A 20,528-nucleotide genomic window follows, 5' to 3' on the forward strand; every position below is an offset into this window, starting at 1 on the left:
TGAACCAGAAGGATCATTAGCAATGAAGACACATTCCAGGATATTTCAGCTAAACAAATTTACTCCAAGTGCTATTACGATTTATCCAGGAGGTCACAAGAGAACCCACAACAATATCTAAGACATCACATGCATCATTTAAAGTCATTGTTCATCATACAAAGAAAAGATACTGTGTAAAAATGGTATCCCTGATAAGGTTTCTAAGGTGTGAAAACTACTGCTGATGTTAGCCAAAAACAAAAACATGAGCTGGAGTACTATTTTTGGGAGTGAAAGTCCAGATTTCAATCTGACTGAGATGCTGTAGTATGAACTTAAAATAGCAGGTCATCCTTATCCAGCAAAGAGAAGTGGATCAAAATTCATCCACATAGATGTAAACTATTCATTGCCAGATATCGTAAACACTAGTTGGCAGTTGTTACCACCTAGGGAGGCTGAAACAGTTATTAGATTTAGGGGACAATTAATTTTTAAGATAGGAATCGGAAGAGTTTGGATAGTGTTTACCACTCTTAATAGATTAAATAATCACCTAAAATGTGTTTTATGTTTGCTCAGGGTATCTTTGACTGATGCTAAAATTTGCTTAAAAAACTGAAATATTTACTTGTAACAAAAAAATAAAAACAAAAGAAGAAGAAACTACAAGGGAGCAATTACTGTTTCACAGCAATGTGTTGTTCTTTGGTAGGTTGCCTCAGACTACAGATAAAGAATATAAAGCCTGCAGGGCTTTTTTTTTTACTAAAAAAAGCAAAAATGAGAACGAATAAGGCAAGCCAGAAATCAGTATAAGATGATGAATTTGTTGCAAATAGTCACATCTGCTGCGGCTCCATGCGTGAACTTGTTAATTTATTCTGGTGAAATAGATTTTGGCTTTGCAAGCGCAGAATTTGCTCTTAGTCACTTCCTGCACATGTGGCTGATCCCCCAAAGACCCACAAACAGAACCTCCAGAGACCCTAATTTTCTCTCTTCTTGGCCAGACTCCCTGGGGTGCGGATCAGCCCCGCAGAGTGATATCTTTGCAGCAAAGGCAAAAAAGCAACCAGTTCTTCCAGGAGCAGGCTTCAATCAAACATTACCCAGCTAAGACCTTTGAGATATGGACACACGGAGATAGGACTGAAAGCCCTTGTACTACACCCCTTACATCCAGATTATGGTTCTGGTTTTCTTCATCAGCATCTACAAGTAAATTCAGCTCAGGTAATTCAAGTCAGTGTATTTATAATTTATACCAAATGATCCAGTTTATAGAAATACACTAGTTTTCCTATAAATAGAGTCAAAGTAAATTCCAATGGAATAAACTAACGACAAAACCTTTCTTCTATCAATTATAATGTATAAAATTGATGTTCCATTTTTCTTGTAATCTATATTTTATCCAATAAAAAGGGGGGAAATAAACTCAGTTCTGCAAATTTCTGCAAAAATAAATAAAAACAATATTATACTATCCCAGATTCAATTGATTTTACTTGGCCTCATGTCAGATCCAGTTACCTGAACACATCCCCAAGCAGCATTTGCTTTTCCTTTACACTACCCTGGGAATAATGGGTGGAAAAGGAGGCATTGAATAGGAAATGATATACAAGTAAAAAGCCTTTCACTTTGGATCATTGTCACAGTTCCCGAGACTATAAGGACTGCAGGCAACAGACTGCTCTCATGTCAAATCCAGTTACCTGAACACATTCCCAAGCAGCACTGCAAAAATAAATAAAAACGATATTCTACTATCTCAGATTGAAGCACTGCTTCAGTCTGTGTTGAACTTGAATCTAGACAGGGCATATGGTAGCTCTGCATACCATATGCAGATACCTAATAGGTGAGATGGTGATACGCATCCAAAAATCAGAAGCCACAAAAATTTCTGTGGCGTAAAAAGACCCAGAGGCAAACCACGCTAACAAGAGAGGTACAAAGGTAGATGGTAATCTGTTGCTATTAAAAACTGAAACAAACTTTTTGTACTGAGTTTCAAAAAAAGAAGTGTGAATAAAAGCTGCAAGATTAATTTAGTTGGCTATAACCTCTGCTTTGATTTCAATTTAATGTATGCATCTTTTCCTCTTTGAAAACTACTCAAAGCATAAATACCTTGCTTGCCCCATTGATGCTGTAAAATAAACAAAAAAGAAAGAAAGAAAAAGAGAAAACTTAAAGCATTCTTGCTGCCAAAGCTAAAATTTCTATGCTTATACACAAAATAAATCAAAGACATGGGAGTTAAAATTCAATGTCACCTTGTGTGTTTATAGATAAATCTGTAGATATTCCAGCCTCTAATTGATGCCAAGCTCACTTCTGGTCCATTTTAATCACTAAAGCTGGAGATTTAGGGATATCTATTTTACTTTAATCTCTCTTCCTCTTTTCATGTTTGGTCACTCTTTCCAGTTAATATTTCTCAGCCTCAGCTCAGTGCAGACAAAAATCACTAAACATTTAAAGGACTGGTGTTGCAATATTTTCCTCACAGCTGTCTTTTCATGATCAGAAATCCATTTTAACTAGGAGTGCAGCATTTTCATTTAAAGGTGAAAGAAAGCCGTGCACGATAATGTGAGATGAAAGGTGATGAATGGTATGCCATTTTGATAGTCAAACTCAGTGTTGTTCAAAGAGATGAAGGCATTAATCCAGCTCTTCTAAGGTTATTTTTTCTAAGTCAACACATTCTTCAAAAAGGGAAGATTAATAAAATCTCAAAAACATTTGCTTACTTTATTTTTTGTAAGGATTAAAAGAAAAATAAACTCTTTACTAAACATATTCAGAACATTAAAATAAAATGCTGTAAAGGCTATTACTCATTTATGTTCAAACAAATGCCAAGGCTTCAAATTACATTTGCTGGTTGTCATTCAGCCATTACATACCTCCATTTAATGAATTCTAGCAGTCTTAATAGCGCTGTTCACTGAAAGAACATAAATGTGGAAACATAATCCATATCTTGTGAACTAAAGCCCTTCTATCATGTTTGTATGTTTCTTTTTTTAACAAATGAAGATTTTTAATTTTTCTGAAGAATGCAAAAGGAAAAATATACAAGTTTGTAAAGCAAAGTTAGATTCTTTCATTTAACTTTACATCATGATGCATTTTGACAACAAAAGATTTCCTTGTGCTTTTCATTAAATTGTTGGACAAACATGTTATTTTTCATCTTTCAGAATACTATAAAATAGACCTTTACTGGATAGAAAGTTGATCGCTTAGACTGTTGCAACTACGAACCTGAAAACAAAATTGCTCACCTGGCTGGCAAAAAAAGCGCAAATTTGGATTCAGAAGACGGCGGTTCCTCAGAAGACACATTTGTGTGACTGCTATTATTAAGTTTGTATGAAAAACTGGGTTGATAATGTTAAACCCCAAATACATATTGCATATTTATGTTTTGTGCTTTAAGTGAATGACACCTTTCTATAGGTAGAGCAGATTGCGTCTCAATAAATATATTACTAATGGAATTGTTGACATAAAATCCACAAATATAAGAAAATAAAAAAAACAGCCAATGATGAGGTGATGTGACATACAACATACTGTATATACAATTTTTTAAAAAAAGAATAAAACCATCAGTTATCCTCAATTCTCACAACACAAGACTCCACTGCTGAAGTAAAGAACTAGTTGGAGCTCAGTTAAAGTTCCCAGCAAAAACATCTACATACATGTAGGTTTACAGTAAAGCAGAGCTGGTCATAAGTTATTCTTCACTACTTTTCATATATATTTCATAAAGTGAGCTTTGTTTATGTTTGAACCCTCAAAAAATGCTTTTTTGATATGTAAAGATATGGAATGATAACATTTTCATTAATAACACTGTAAGAAAATAGTGTTATTAATGGGATATTCTGGCACTACGACAGTTTATATCCTTCTTTAATTGTAATACAGTTTCTTACTTCTTCCTACTCCTTTTCGAGCATGTTAAGATTACTGTTGTACAAAAATATGTCTTTTGCATTCCTTGTTGTTGTGCATGATTTTATACTACTATCATGTTCAAAATAAAGTTTTGTTTCATTTCACTGAAACCACTGTAAAACCATACAAAGCATTCAGAAATACTGTGCATGTTTCCATAAGTACCTAGCAGATAGTATGAACAGATAAATATGAATTAAGTTGCAAAATCTGCAACCCTGCAGAGATGAACGGGAATATTTGAATAGAAATCATGGCCCACTGCACATATTTTAATAGACTTACCCAGTGGTGAACCCATGCAGGTGCCTCCATTCAAGCAGTAGTCTGTGCAGTGGTTCACCTCGCAGCGCTCCCCAGAAAAGTCGGGCCAGCAGTAGCACCTCCAGTCTCCTTTCTCATTGGCCAAGCAACGACCTCCATTTTCACAAGGGGGGCGGCAGAGTTCACCTGCACAACAGCAGAACTCCCTTTACTTCGGGTTCAAGGGTGTGCTGCAGTCACATCACAGCAACCGGAGGGGTGTGCAGGTAAAGTTTGAAAAGCTACTTTCACAGAGGTGTGAAGCCGAAGTAGAATCCCAGCAGGAGGGCGATTTAATCAACCTAAGTGTTCACAATGCCTCATACAGAAGTGATATTACTGTCATAAAACCGCTGCTAAAATATAATTTGCTCATTTTACTGTGTTTAGTGGGAGAAAAAAAAATTTATAATATTTCACAAAGTCCCTTGCAATGCCTTTTTACATTTTGTTAAACCACAAACTTAACTATTAGATAGGCATGTCACATATCTGGACTTCTTAAGAGAGTGGCATGAACGAAACAATTGTTAAAAGAAAGAAATGATACTCGTTTTCAGTTTGACCCCTAAGTGTACAGACAAAGCTACAATGAAATGGTTCAGAATGAAGCAAATTCAAGAGTTAGAAAGAGCCAGTCTAAGTCCAGACCTAAATACAATTCAAAACCTGTGGTAGCACAGGACATACATCCAATCCGATGGAGTTTGAGATTATTTTCAAAGAAATGTCTGCTTTTAGATGGAGAGTTTGGAGGGGAATGAATATATGTGCATACCACACTTTTAAAATTTTGATTTACAAAAGCAAATAGAAAGAAAGGAAAACTGTATTTTTTTAGTCCCTCTCCATGTGTATGCATTATTTGTTGTTGGTCTAGCACGCAGAACATTTATGATCTACTGTATGTTTGTGGTTGCAATATGTAGAAAAGATAAACAACGGTCATAATCCCTTATGCAAGGCAGAGGATTTTAGGATAATTATAGCCTACAGCACCTGAATTGTTGATGTCATTACAGGTGCCATTGACCAGAACTTTTCCCTCTGGACAGATACATTTGGCCCCGGTTGGGTTTGGCAGACACATGAAATCACAAGACATCCTCAAGCAGGGATTTGATGCTGTGGAGAGAAAAGACAAAAAATATCCTTAAAAAAGAGCTAACAAGGTAATTTAGTTAGTTAGCAAGCAGAAATACTTGTTTGTTTGAGGAAAGTATGGCTCTTTTTTTTCTAAAATGAAGCAATTAATTCAAAGTGCTTTAATGTTTGGTTTGAAGAGTGGATTTTTTTCTTCAAGCAAGGAGAGGTGCTGGCTAGATTATGCATGCGTAGGACTTCACACTGAAACATCAACAACTTTGAAATGTGAAAACAATTTCCTTTCATCAGGATGATTTGTAGATTTTTCAAGTGCTCCTCTTAGTTCCACCTACAGCCCCCCAAAAATAAAAAAAATAAAAAATTTATGTACTGGAAGCATTCCTTAAAGATCCAGAATAAATTCCAGCAAAAGTTCAAAATGTATTCATTAAAGGTATGTGGTAAACAGATTTGAAAGCTGAGGCAAGAGGAAAGGAATCAAACATGTCCAAACTACATTCATCATGCAGACAATTTTAAAAATCTCAAACCACTTTATATTCAGATCTTGACCTGAAGTTGTGGCATCACATTTTCTCTCCTTCCAACAGCTACAACAATACAGTTAGCAAACCATAAGTATGCTAACATCGAGGGCACAGAGCAATGACGAAAGAACTGTTTCCTATTTAAATTGTTGTTAGGAGGTTTTTGCTGAGGATATCAAGCCTTTACTTCACAGTTCAGTGCAACCTGAGTGCATCGTCTGCCCACAGACTTGCACATTTTGCACTACATGGCTGGCCTAATGAGTCTCTGGGGAATGAGGAGCTGCCCTGTAAAAACAAAACTGACCAAGACTGAGCTCTCTTATGTTCTTCAACCATTAACACCAAAGATGTAACAAATACCAGGCACGGGTTTACCGCATGAAGTGAGAGGAAGGACAAGGCTTTTTTAGGCTTCATGTCTGCGACAAAATATTGTATTTGACTCAAGTTCAATCAATAATTGCAACAACAAAAAAATGGCTTAAGCCTCATCAAATCAAAATACACTTCCAGATTTGGAAAAGGGAAAGATTGTGTAGAAAACTAGGTCTTGCTGATGGAGCATAGAGAAAAAGAGAAGAGGTTTCATCATCAACAAGCCAAGAATGTTACAAGTCTTCAACTTAGTTTAAGACATTTTTATTGTTTGGTAGTTACACACAAGAATATTCAGAACATATTTGCTGGATTAATTTAAATAAGGCCAAATGTGTAGTTCTATGACAGAGTTGAATAAAGATGATTTTCTTTGCATGATGTCCTGGTGAAATAGCCTTAAAATATATTAAAAAACAAATATAAATTGACACAGGGTCACAATTATACATTATAGGATTTAATTAAACATAGTTAAAATCTAAACTTTTCATACCTCTGGTGGGTTTAGATTTCAAATCATTTTAATTCAAACTAACAGTTTTAATCAGACAGAAAATGAAATAAAATATATTCTGTAACATTAAGACATTCATTTACATTTTATAAAGAAATGGCAGGTCAACAATTATTTATTCTATTCTCAATAATCAGTGGAATATTATTTTTTCTTAATTTCAGGACTCAAGACACTTCTTATAATTGCTAACCAGCTGTTTTATGTTTGAAGTTGGAAGGTCTCTTTGCCACCACAATCTGCACTTCAACCACACTTTTTCTTGCCATCAGGAAACCTCTGCCATAATTCTAACTCGCTTTTTGACAGTTCTTCCAGGCACACTTGGCAGTCATTTCAACTGGTTGATGCCCTGTCATGAACCCAGCTTGTGATCATAGTTCACAAATGTTCAGAACTGTTAAGGTCAGCGCTTCAAAAAAAAACTCAATGTTAGTCTGCTTTATTAATTCAATAACAACTTTTGCCATATGTTTGGGATCATTTCCCAGCTGGAATACTTAGCTCAAGAAAGGTTTCTATCACCTGACACAAACTGTCACCCTCAGATGAAGGAAAATACATTGATCAGGAACAATCCTGAAACCATTAAGGCTCAAGAATACCATGACCAGGAAACTGCTGAAACACCAGTGTCAAGATAAATATGGACCTCAGTGACTTAAAGTATATTTGGAGAAGTGTAGCTGAGTCTTTAAAGTTTACAAATGCAATATGTACTGTGAAGCATGGGGAAGGTAGTATAAATATGTCCATTATTGTGGTGCCAAATGGTACTGGTGCACTGCACTAGGCGAATAAAATAATGTGAGATCAACAACTATTGGTCGAAAGTTGAACGTTATTGGGTGCTTTAACAGGTGGTCAGAACCACAAAGATAGTTTTAGCATTGATAAAGCAATATGTAAAGCCCTGATCTCAACTATACAGACAATGTACACGATTCTGTCTCTGTGCTCTGAAATCAGGCAATTTACATTATTACTACCAATTCTGCTAGAGGATTAATTAAGCTAGAGCGTTTCTGATGGCTACGAAAACATGTGGTCATGGTGCAACTTGCTAATGGACATTAGACAACAATATTGGTTAGCCTTTATTTATACTATCCAATGTAGATGAGAGAAAACCCACAATAAATACATTTTATAATGATAGGTGTAATGTGTAAATGAATATTTAGATGAAGGGCTGATTAACATGCAGAACATAGCCTGTATTTAAAAATCTGTGAGATTTTCTGGTTCTTATTTAACTTTAATTTATCTGTAGGTATTTCATTAATACACAGTTGTCTATTTTTTCTTTTGGATATTTTTACATTAAATGGGGTATATTTTGTTATTCTGCTGCTCTAACAAGTGAATTTCCCCACTGTGGGAATGATATTTAAATAAGGAGGACTTACCATCTTGCTGTTTGTAACGGTGAGTGACAAAAACATTGGTGGGCCTCTCCACCCCCAAATAGAGAATCTCCACCGCCTGTTTGCCGTACTTGTGAATCTTGAACAGCTCATGTTTTAGTCCAGTTCCATAGATGTAGTCCTCAAATAAATCAATTCTGTATGGCTGAGAAATTCCTGAAGATACAGCAGTGAAAGTGAAATTCAGAATACCGAGGATGCTGAATGTTTGTATCCTGTGACTCAGAAAATAAAAGAAACAATGTTGTGGAGGGCAGATTGATCTTAATACAACCTAGCCTTCTGAGACTCACAGGCAATACTGCTGCAATTATTTGATAAGAAGTTGTGCTGCACAAATACCGTGGGTTTAAATGAAAAAAAAAAAACAAAATACTTGTACTTTGTTTTTTTTCTCTTTGGGGTTTACCGTGTCTGTCGCTGATTGTCACAAGGGGGTCCGAGCCATCCAATCTCATGCTCCCTATCTGTGAGAGCTCAGGATCAGCCCAGTAAATACGCTGGTTGAAGTAATCAATTGCCAGCCCTGTGGGAGGATGAAGGTAAGCAATTTATTTACCTGACAAATTAAACTGAAATCATTGTAAAATCCTTCAACGCAGGAGACCTTCAGGTCAAGAAAGTTAGATTTGTTGTAGAAGAAGAAGCTGTGTATTTTAAAATCCAATCTTTGTGCTTGTATAGAACATTTCAGCTGTGAACTGAGGTTTGATGGTGGATTTTGGCCATTCAAATTCTTTCACTTTCTCTCAAAACTCTAACTAGAAAACCGAGGACGCCGCTTAGGCATGTAAATTAATCTTTGTTTTTTTCTTCTCAGCTCTCTTATGATGAATTTCTCTCCTTGTGACCGAGACAGAGCATTGGTCTCTTGAATTAAAGGAGGCCAAAGCAGCTTTTCAAAACTAGATCAGCACTAAGAGGCTCCCTCTAGACCTTCAGACACCAACTAAGTGGCTGTTAACTACTCCTTACTTGGTCTTTGTTTTGTACTGACTTCAGTGGTGATGTTAGAAAAAAATATATATATTTAAAATAGCTTTAGGATTATACTACATAATAAGAAAAAAATTATTGTCTGGCATTTTAACCAAAAGATATTAAGCTTTTATTTTCATCCCTCAGATTCATTGACACCCCTGGAAAAGATTTGTATAAAGGACTAAATAAATTAATCTTTTATTGCAATAGTTTTATTTCACACTGACTGCACAGTTCCAGTTCTTTTTGATGCTTCATTTCTCTGGCTGTAGATATGGGCACAATCAGGTATATAGATACGGTCTTTTTATGTTTTTTTTGGGGGGGGGGTTTGACTATAAACACCATTATTACAATCAACACTTGTCTTTCCTGAATGGTATCTTCTTTTGTCTTTCCCATTTTGAGAACATTCAACTTTGGTATATAACATGTAGACTACTTATAATATCCTAATCAACTTCAAAATTTTCTATACATTCTAACACATTTTAAAGAAGTCAGTGCTTTAAGATTGAGACCCTGAATGTTCATGTCAGTATATAAAAAAAGTATCACTGGAAAGATTATTTAATGCTAATTATTTACATAATTAAGTTTAAAGAGTGAAAGTAATTCATTTTGAATTTATTAAACACCTGCGACAGACTGGCGACCTGTCCAGGGTGTACCCCGCCTCTCGCCCGGAACGTAGCTGGAGATGGGCACCAGCAACCCTCCCGACCCCATTAGGGACAAGGGTGAACAGAAAATGGATGGATTTATTAAACACAATGTCAGGGATATATCAAGTGTTTTTTTTCTTCCTCATAATTAAAATTATTATACTTCACAGTTAACGAACATTCTGATCCTCTCAATGGCCATGATTATATAAGCCACTGCATCACCTAAACAGCATTTTCTGTTTTAAAATATATTTTTTAGGTTTTTTTTGTGTATTAATCTGAACACCTGAAACAGATTTTTAGATTTTCATTAGCTGTAATCATTAAAATGGAGAAACATATCAACAATGATTCCATACAATATATGAAATTATATATTTCATAAATTGTGAAATATATATATTTAATATATTTCACAATATATGAAGATAAATTCATTTCTAGTAGGAAAAAGTTGTCTTGAAGTTCACTTTTTGAATGAAATGCACAAATAAAATAACTTTTCAATGGTTCTAATTTATTGAAATGCATATGGAAGTAGCTGAAATTAGAAAAAGCAGTTCTTGAGGGTCTCTGTTGAATTGAGGGAAGCAATAAATACAGACTGCATGTTGGGCTGGCCAACAACACTCAATTACAAAAGCATTATGCTAAGTTGTTTGTGTTGCAGCATTTTGTAGATGTTTTTTTTCACAATATGCCCTTTGAATACAGATTTTAAAAGAAAAACTTTGAGAAAGAAACATTTATTCCTCCTGTGAAGACACAAAAGATAGTAATTTCAAAGCTTTTTGGCATTAGGAGTCACTTAGACTAGGAAACTGCAAATAAAACAATAAATATTCCTAAGTCTTTCTTTCTTTACCAGAGAAACCAATAAATGCTAAGAGTCTGATTTTACAATGAACTAGAAAATGTGTACTTTATTGATTAAAATGTTATTTTGTTCACCTTGGTATAGTTGTGTTTCATATAATTTCTATGGTAGGAATACCTATTTTCACATGTCTGTTTGCAAAGAGGCACCTATTTATCAAAGTCTAACAAAAAGGTGCTGCTGGTTCAGCTTCAATAGTATCAAAAGGAAGCATTGCAAATATGACAAATTAATTAGTTGAAACGCACTACTACACATCTAGTATACATTAAATGTATCTTTAGTAGAAACTTTGGTACAATATATCGTATATAAAAAAAAACGGTATGACGATTCAAAGGCAAACAAAAAAGTCCTTTGTGTGTTTTCATATTCCAACATACACCACAGAAGGCCACACTGCTTGTATAATCAAAAAGGAATTTATTTTACATGCGTGCATAATCAGTCTCAAAGATGGACTTGCAGGATAAGAAAAACACACATTGTTAATGCGCCTTTTTCCGTTTTCCAGACATCTCCACCGAATGACATCAAGGTAATAAAAAAGTACTATAGAGAGAAAAAACAAACATATAGAAACAATAAAAGCAGATATACCTACCAGTGGGTCTCCGAAGATTTTTCTCCAAGAGAACTCTGCGTAATGATCCGTCCATGGCTGATTCCTCTATTTGAGAGTGATCGCCAATAACACTCCAGTACATCATTCTGCAAGAAACCATGCAAATAACAGTTCAGGATTCTGCATGAATATAAAATAAATACGACATACAATAAATATTTTATAAATTGCTGCCACAGCCTTTTTTCTCAATTGTTCTAGTATTTTTTTAATCTTGTACTTACTGTTGTAGCAATAAACATATTGTGAATTAATTCATAAAATAATAAAAATATTTCTCCTACATTTTATTTACAGCCAAATGTAAAGTAGGATAATGGAATAAGAAAGATTACAATTCTACCACTATCACTTAAAATGTAGTTATGGTACCTACATCCCATGGTACCATACGTACATGGTACATGGTACGTATGGTACCATGCAGGTACCACACGAACCGTACATACCATAAGCTGGTTTTACAATATTAAACTTTACACTAATTATGTTAGTTTAATATAATTACACAATTGGTAGTAAAAGTTTAAATATTTTCAAAAACATTATTTCTACATGGTATTAAAAAGTAAAGTCCAAAAATGTTTAAATGTGGAATTCATATTATAATTTTAATAATCCTATGCATTCCACAAATCTATAAGAATAATGCATTTTAAGGAGTGTGATCAAGAAAAGAGTGTCTGAGTACACAACTCACCCCCTGGCTGGGTTTACAGTAATGGCATATGGCTCTCCTGCTATGTCCGTAATCAAGCGAGTGCAATTTGGTCCCTTAAGTTGGCCCACATTTATGGAATATCGTAATTTAGTCCAGTGGGCTGTGTAATAGCTGAACCAGTGCATCCGGGAGTGATCAGTCCAATAAATGTTTCCCGTGATCCAGTCAGCAGAAATGTCTCTAGGACGACGGAAATCTGAACACTGCAATGCATAAAAAGCAGGCTCTCTTATTCAAATCCTGTGCGTGCATCATCTAAATTTGTCATATAAAAGGCAACGCAGTAAAACATCACAAAACACAATTTATAAACTCAGACAACTCATGCAGCAATAGCAGTTTTTGATAGATGGACAAATAAAGGCACAGGGAGCACTTACAATGTTCTTAACATTTGCTTTTGTTTGGCCTCTTTCAAGAGTGTCCTTGTAAAAGATCCCACCAGGGTTAAACTGGGTAGCCCATATAAACTTTTGCTGATGAAACAGAACATCCATCCCGATAATGCGAGCATTGTCCTCAATGTGAGTGAGCAGTTTATGTCCCTGGCTCTGGTTATATGGATACACAAAGCTTCGGATTTCAGTGTCGTTGGCTATGTAAAGCACTCTGTCATCTTGTCCTGCAAAGACAGTTGTTAATTTGAAAAACAAAAAGGAAATTAAAGCTTGTATAAATTATTAACAACCTACCCTGTGCAGTTAAAGCAGGATACATAAAAATAGATCAAACAAATGTAAGCCGAGCTTTAAACTGGAACACATTTTGATAATATTCATACCTTTAACAACACAGTTGCCGTTCATCTCCTTATAGTTCCGATCGCATGCACATTTATAGGATCCTTTAGTGTTTGTGCAGTAATGAGGACATGTGTCAAACTGGAGACACTCATTCATCTCTGGAAAACAATGATATTTGTAACATCATTACAAATCTATATTTTTCTGTGTCACTGAAACAAAGTGCAGAGTTAAAAAATATAATGGGCAGCAACTTTAATTTTCCTTGTCCTGCCTTCCTTCCACATGAGGTGAAAAGTGTTTCATCTGTTCCTGGAAAGTTCAAGTAACTTGTGACACATGCCCTACAACAGAATTTTTCTAAGCACATTTCAAATGTTTTTATGCCTTTCTATTATTTCTCCTCTAAAAACCGCAATGCGGTTATGTTGGTTTATCTGTCCTACTTGTCTAACAATGTTCCTTTTAAATTTAAATTATTTCTCTTTATCTTCACTCATGGTGTTGAAGACAACAACTATCTTTGCAGTTGAGCTCATACATCTATTTATTTGATAATTTAGCAGAGAAATTAGATTTTAAATTGAAAATGTTGCTTATTCTGTCAATATTGATTTTGATTAAAATGCAATTAATTGGGATTATTTAATTACAGACCCTGCAATTAACTCCAATAAAAATTTACTCAAGTACCACCACTAATTACACCTTTTTGTTGATAATGAACAGACCTCTGTGATGATGAGTTGTCTACTAAACCACTGGAACAAGACAATAATATATATATTTTCCATCTTAACATTTTGTTGAAGTTTTAGAGATTTTTGTTTATAAAATTAATTCATCTATTACTTGTCTATACCCCCTGCTATGAAATTCCCCATAATCTTAACCTTTAAAAGCCTACAAGTATAAAATTAGCAAAAGTTTTAGCAAATGACTCCCACCATTTACTTGAGTAACAAACAAACACAGAAATACTTATACGTTACCTTCACACTGGCCTGTCTTTTGGTTCCTCTTGAAACCAGGTTTGCACTGACATATCGCATTAGCATTTGTTTGGTTGCAAATTGCATCCTCCCCACATGGATTTGTTTTCTTTCCGCATACATCTCCACTGGAAACTACAAATAAATACAAGTCTTTGATTATGCCTCTGAATCTCAGTTGACTGCTGGGGTTTTCCTTTGATGTGCAACAGCTAAGAGTGCATCCTAATCACTCACACCGAACACAACACACCTCAAACATTTATTATCACAAACAACAAAACCTTGCATCTCAAATGAGAAGATTGCTGATAACCTCACAGCGAGCTACACTGCATCTCTTGCAGAAGCTTCAAAGATATCTTTGCGAAAGTTACCAGCTGGTGTCCTTACATGACTTGCAGTCCTGCTCGTCTGAGCCGCCATCGCCGCAGTCATTGAAGAGGTCACACTGAAGCTGCATTGGGATGCAACGTTGATTACTGCAGGTGAACTCTGTCTTCCCACAAGGTCGCGGCCTTCCAGCTACCACCTCTGCTTTGAAAAAAAAGGACAGAAAACATAGAAAAGTAAATACAAATCTTTCTTTAAAAATATGGAATTAAAGAGCTGAAGAGTTAATACAGTTGTATTAACTCGGTTGTAACTGTCAGAGGCAGGTCAAACACTGGAACATTGATTGAACTCATTCTTTCCAAACAGTTCATATCGAAAAAGGACAAAAATTTTGCGATATAAACTTGTTTATTTTTTAGTTTTAGTTATTTTTTATCTGTTTTTTTTTTTTTTTTGGAAAATAATAACATACTAGAGCTACTTCAACATGGAAAAATCTAACAGAGTGATTACGTTTCTATTTATTGAGGGACGAGTTCTCTAAACTATTTGTTTATATCAAATGGGTATAAATCTGAGTTGTTCATGTTTCTAATTTTGAAAAAGAATGTAAAGTAAACCTGCCCTTTCAAAAGCTCTACCAAGCAAACAACAAATTTATACCTGCTTTTTGTCAAAGTAACTAAGTGAAATGATCACGTAAAATTAAGAAATGATCATTGGCATGTGTTTCTTTGTTAATTTAAAAATATTTTATTTATGAACTTTAACTTAAGTTTTAAAAAATATAGCATTTGGTAGTATATATGGCATGTTTTGTCTGAATGCGATTAGTGTAATCTGCTTTTGAATCCAGTGCAAAATCATAGCAAATTTTAGATACAAAACAGTTGAAAAAATCGGAGCAGTTTGGACTGCTTTGTAAGTTTCCTCTTGGAAAGACATCACACAATTATTGTTATTGCAAAGCAGAATTGGGAACAATTTTTTTCCCCGTTTTTGTTCATTGTAATCGCTATTTTGAGCTGATGTCCGAAACAAATTCAAAGATATTGTTTAAAGACCTTCTTAGCAAGTTTGTGCTTACCTGGAGACACTCATTCATCTCTGGAAAACAATGATATTTGCAATATCCTCCATGTGTTCTGCTTTTCTCAGCAACACCATTTCTAGCACAGGTTAAAGCCGATGATAATAAATAGAATTATTTAAGTCATTTCTAGGCTTCAATATTTAACACAATTCCACGGCAAATTTGGAATTGTTTTAATAAGTAATTTATTCGATATATTCACTCCTTGTATACCTGCTAGAATTCAACATGCACTCATCTTTATACCATCACCTCAAAAAGAAATATGTAATATCTTGTCCCACTGAGATACGACAGCACCACTGTTTTTGTTTTAGGATACAAATTTCATCCACATGTTTGATGTGTGGCCAGTTAAGTTATAGCTAGCTAACCATTTGTTGCCCACCATGCAGTGTTTTTATGTTTTTATGATCTGACAAAGCACATAAAATGTTTTATTATAGGTATTATCTGAAAACTTTCTGGGAGTGCATAGCTTGTTTCATACTATTCAGCAGTGGGAATATCATTGAACACTAAACAATTCAGAGTATTGGCATATGTCAGTGTGAAGAAAGCACAGGGTTGTTTAAATAAAAACACAAACTGAAAGAGTGCAGTGTGGGATTTAGAGTATTGCACTTCTTGCGAGGCGGTGTGCTTGCTCACAAAGATATTTTCTCAGAAGTTACTGTTATTGGCTTTGGAGTTCTGATGTTTGCTTGACGCCGTTGCTCAGCTTCACTCCACACTAAATTGAAATCTTCACTTGATTCAAAGCATTCAGCACTGCGTTCCCAGCAGCTGAATGAATCTCACACAGCAGAGCTTATAAAGCAGCCAATCGATTAGATGTTAAACACAGGAGAAAAAGATGAGCAGCCTGTCGGCATCGTTCTTGATGGTAATGTAAGATATATGAACAAAGCAATGGGTGACATGAGTTTCAACTGTAGGCTGCATAAACTCCAAGCACTGCACCATATATACATAAACAAACTGTGTCTAAGTGAGGCCTATTGATTGTAATAACTTTAATGTGCTTAGAGATGGATGGCTTATTGGCAAAAACTAAAATTTGAGTAACTTGGATTGACTGCAGTACAAAAATATTGATCGTCACATCCCCACAGCAAATGACAGTTAATGTGTCAATTTTCAGTTTAAGGAATGTACACAATTACATCTTTTCTATAGCTAGTCGAGAAAGAGGCTATTATCTTAGCGGCAGGGAAAATTACAGTTTGATTTTCATCTTCCCATTTTTTTCTGTGTATCGAAAAAAAAAAAAAGTATGTTTGGCACTCTCCAACAACGTGAGAATGAAAAGGAAAGGAGCATAATGAAGTGACGGGGAGGAGGACGATGGGATTAAGATGAAATTGAGGAGATGGATAGATGGAAGAGGCATACAATGGTGAGAGGTAATGGACTGAGGTAAGAGATGGATGAGGGTCTCAATGGAATCAGAGAGAAAGATGAATGAAAAACGAGAGAAACAAGAGAATGTTAAAAAACAGGAGCTATTTCTTATTTTTTTTCTCTTTGTGAGAATTTACAGACAGCTTGTGCCGAGGAAAGATGTCAGGACAGCAGAAAAGGGAGAATCAAAGCGTTTGGAAACATTAAAATGGGTATAGGACACAAAAGCTAAAACTATTTTGTACATATTTCCCTTGACATTGAAATGAAAAAAAGAAGAAATAATAAATAAAAAGCCACAAATCTGAACATACAGTAAGTGGAAACAATATCTGCTTCAGTGTTTATCAACCACCAAATGTTCATACATTTTCTACATAAACAACCTTTTTGCAGAATCACATTTTTGCTTCCTGAGCTCACCGCATTCTTCTTCATCCGAATTGTCGCCACAGTCATCCACTTTGTTGCAGACTTGGTCCATGCGCAGACAAACATGATCGTTTCTACAGCGGAAAGGCCTTGTAGGTGGGCAAGGAAGCTTAGCTGGAGGCCAAAAGATGGAAAAACAAATTAATTTGCTGTTGGAAATTAAGAGAAGCAGCAACATCTTTTCTCTAGGGGTACAGAGAAGTAAAACAAATGCATCAAGTGGCTTTTAGGTGCTATCTTGTGAGTGGTATTTTAAACTTACCACACATTTCTGCATCTTCATCAGAGTTATCGCCACAGTCATCCTTGCCATCACATACCCATGTGTGGAGCTTGCATAAGGTGTTATTACAGATGAATTCATCGGCTCGACAGAAAAATGTTCCTGCAGTCACATAAAGTTTCCACAATTTTTATCACAGCAAGTTAGGTAAAAAAGTACAACAGTTTCAGATATCATGGATTATCTTACCTCGTTAAATGAAAAGGCTAAAACTCTGTATTGTATTTTTAGCTACATTTTCATCTGTATTATGTTTGCTATCTTCTCATCTCCTGTCCGTACTTTTGAAAAACAAAAACTGGGTGTAAGAGCTTGATATTTTTGTGACTTTGGTAAACCACACAGGGTCAGAAATATACATACAGCCTAAAAAAACACACATATCTACTGCCCTATATATAATCCTTTCTTATAGGGAAAGTTACATATGGCTTTTAGACCAAATGGGTGGATATGTATAGGCTATATGTGAGCCTTTGTTTCTAAATGTGGGCCTGTCTGAATTGAAAAACAAAATCTCAAATAGAAGCCCAGAATTGTATTTTTTGAAGTTCTCTATTAAATAATCATTTCATCCTGGAAAAAGAAAACATCAAATGCATTATTTTAAAAAAATCATGTCTATTATGAGTATACCTAACCTTCTTACTGGAACTATATGACATAACATATTGCAGTTTTATCAAAGTTTTTCCTTCTTTTTACCATGGTTACAGTTTTCTTCATCGCTGTGATCCATGCAGTCCAACACGTCATCACATCGCCAGCGTCGAGGGATGCAGTGAGCGCGATTCAGGCACAGAAATTCATCCTCTCTGCACTCCTTCACACAACCAATCTGTCCACAGCAACAAAATACAAAATCCTCAAGCAGTAACCATGAAAAATAGACTCTTTACACAATAATCTGCTGGAGCACTATTCACAATAAACACACATTGGTGTGTGATACCCTTAATTCCTGGAAACGTGTGAAGCTGTACTGACCTCATCTGAGCCATCAAGGCAGTTGTCATGTCCATCACACCTCAGGCTGGCTGACACACACCCTCCACTGGCACACACATACTCATTTACAGAGCAAGATGGGCCCACTGGAAGAAAAAGCGCCAAGATATTATTTACTGAAGATGCAGCACTTTCGTTGTCTTAACTATTACAAAGCTCAGACTCGCACTATCCTGACAGAAAAACCAATCTTAAAGAGCGATGATTTCTCTTAAAAGTATTTCTTCAGTGATGACATGATTACAGCACTTGACTTTGCTACAAAACTGAACTGAAACAATTGATTTTTATATTTTTAGGATCTGCTTCTAAATCTGATTTGCACATTTCTGAAGGACCTCTGAGAACTGTTCTTATAATGTATTTTTTGGTTTTGGGTGTTGGTCTATTTGCCATTTCACCATACTTCTTAGGCAGACAACGACAACTAATGTTTTAAAAGAACATTTCAATAGGACTTACTTCTATTTGTCAAAAATGGAATAATAATCAATGGAATTAGAATGTTATATAAAGTTCTCAGGAAAAAAAAAAGTATAAAATGACTAATGCTAGCATTCTTATAATGATTCACAAGATAGAGAAACTGTTACACAATGATTAGATAAGTGATTCTGAAAAGTGAACAGAAATTGGTGAAAGCTTAGAATAGAGCAGAGGAAAACTGAAAAATCCTTCAAATCAATTATCAAATAATAACCTATTGACTAATATTGAGGGGCCCCCTTCACTTCCAATATATTTTCAAAATAGACAAAGAGATATGGAGTTTGGTAGTTTTTTCTTTTTTTGGATTGTAAGACGTGCTTCTGAGTGAGGCTTTTCTTCTACAGACATGAATAAAACCATTTCTGAATATCTGGGGGTGGGATGAACACTTCTAGTTTATTCATTATTCAATTCCTCTGATTCCTTTCACAGCAGCCTGCCAAAGATGGACTGACTCTGTTTGTCAAAGCAGAGATCCATTCACTTATCACTAGTTATAATGTGATAATATATCAACCTAAATATCTGAACATTTTGTTTGTCTGCAGAACATGCAGCCATCCTTTTGAGCAAAGATGAAAATCATTTGAGTTATTTTGCTAGGTTCACACCTGTTCCATGGCAGTTTTTTTCATCTTCCCCCATCTTGCAGTCTTCTTGACCGTCACACAACCACTTGAGTGAGATGCAGAGGTTGTTGTGACACCGAAACTGGTCATCTGCACAGCGCGCCTCACAGCCTCTCTGAGAACAAATTCAGAGAATAAGAAAGTAAAAAAAACACAAAAAAGAATTTAGATTTATAATCATTTGTATTTCACACCAATGATTATACATTAATTATAAAATCATTACTTTTGTAAAAAATAATGTGATGATCCACAAATTTGTATTAAAATATTAAAAGTTGACAACACAAGCAATAAAACATGTTCCTACACAGCTTATTTTAAGCAAAATAAAAGGAAGATATTAGTTAAGAATATGTAAATCTATCTATGTTTGTACTAAATGTAAAAGAAAAAATGTTTTTGTACAGTGATTAGTGATACTAATCAGTTACAAATAAGATTTTTAACTGGATCTTAGTTTTTAAGTGATTAACTTTTGTGCCAAATATAGACAGGAAACTCCACAGTCACAGTAAGAAAGTCAAAGGTTTATGGAGAATGACCATACTAAGATCCTGCAGGATGTCCTTGACTAAGCTGACAAAGCAGTGATGGCTAACCAGTCAGTGAGGTTTTTGACTAGGCAGACAATTGGGCAATAGTGGTTACAACATCAACAGCCACATTAAGGATTGATCAAAAAGGAACTTGAAAAGTTCAAGGAACAGGACTCAAAAGGAGGAAATCCCTTGAACTCTGTGCCCAGAAGAGCATAACCTTAGGAACAGCTAAGATCCTGCACAGAACATACAGAACCCCAAGATAAAGTAGAACTGCCAAAGAGGAAAGAGTGTTTGTAAAGCCTTTGGGTTGTTTTGGGGATAAGGACTGAAACGATTTTCAACTTCAACACTGAGCTGAGGGAAAAGAGGAAGAAATAGGGATTGCAAAATTATTTTAAAAGGATGGTATTATGTACTTTCCAGTCATAAGTGCTGTTTCATAGCACAATCAAGTATCTAAGTTACCTTCAGTTGTTA

At 35.2% G+C, this 20,528-nt stretch overlaps 1 protein-coding gene across 5 annotated transcripts in view; it reads right to left on the minus strand.

Moving 5' to 3' along the window:
* lrp1bb (low density lipoprotein receptor-related protein 1Bb) overlaps positions 1-20,528 on the minus strand; it is a 311,011-nt gene that overhangs the window by 19,078 nt on the left and 271,405 nt on the right. For all 5 annotated transcript variants that reach the window (XM_028023582.1, XM_028023580.1, XM_028023579.1 and 2 more), the window contains 15 exons: positions 19,489-19,621; positions 18,368-18,474; positions 18,086-18,218; positions 17,360-17,482; positions 17,089-17,211; positions 14,226-14,366; positions 13,833-13,967; positions 12,879-12,998; positions 12,478-12,719; positions 12,077-12,300; positions 11,356-11,462; positions 8,635-8,751; positions 8,208-8,381; positions 5,269-5,394; positions 4,252-4,416 (listed from right to left, as the gene is read on the minus strand). In XM_028023582.1, coding sequence (XP_027879383.1) covers positions 4,252-4,416; positions 5,269-5,394; positions 8,208-8,381; positions 8,635-8,751; positions 11,356-11,462; positions 12,077-12,300; positions 12,478-12,719; positions 12,879-12,998; positions 13,833-13,967; positions 14,226-14,366; positions 17,089-17,211; positions 17,360-17,482; positions 18,086-18,218; positions 18,368-18,474; positions 19,489-19,621 — 2,170 coding nt within the window. The remainder of the gene's footprint in view (positions 1-4,251; positions 4,417-5,268; positions 5,395-8,207; positions 8,382-8,634; positions 8,752-11,355; positions 11,463-12,076; positions 12,301-12,477; positions 12,720-12,878; positions 12,999-13,832; positions 13,968-14,225; positions 14,367-17,088; positions 17,212-17,359; positions 17,483-18,085; positions 18,219-18,367; positions 18,475-19,488; positions 19,622-20,528) is intronic.

Source organism: Xiphophorus couchianus, chromosome 7 (genome assembly GCF_001444195.1).
Source record: "Xiphophorus couchianus chromosome 7, X_couchianus-1.0, whole genome shotgun sequence".
In the NCBI taxonomy this organism is placed as follows: domain Eukaryota; kingdom Metazoa; phylum Chordata; class Actinopteri; order Cyprinodontiformes; family Poeciliidae; genus Xiphophorus; species Xiphophorus couchianus.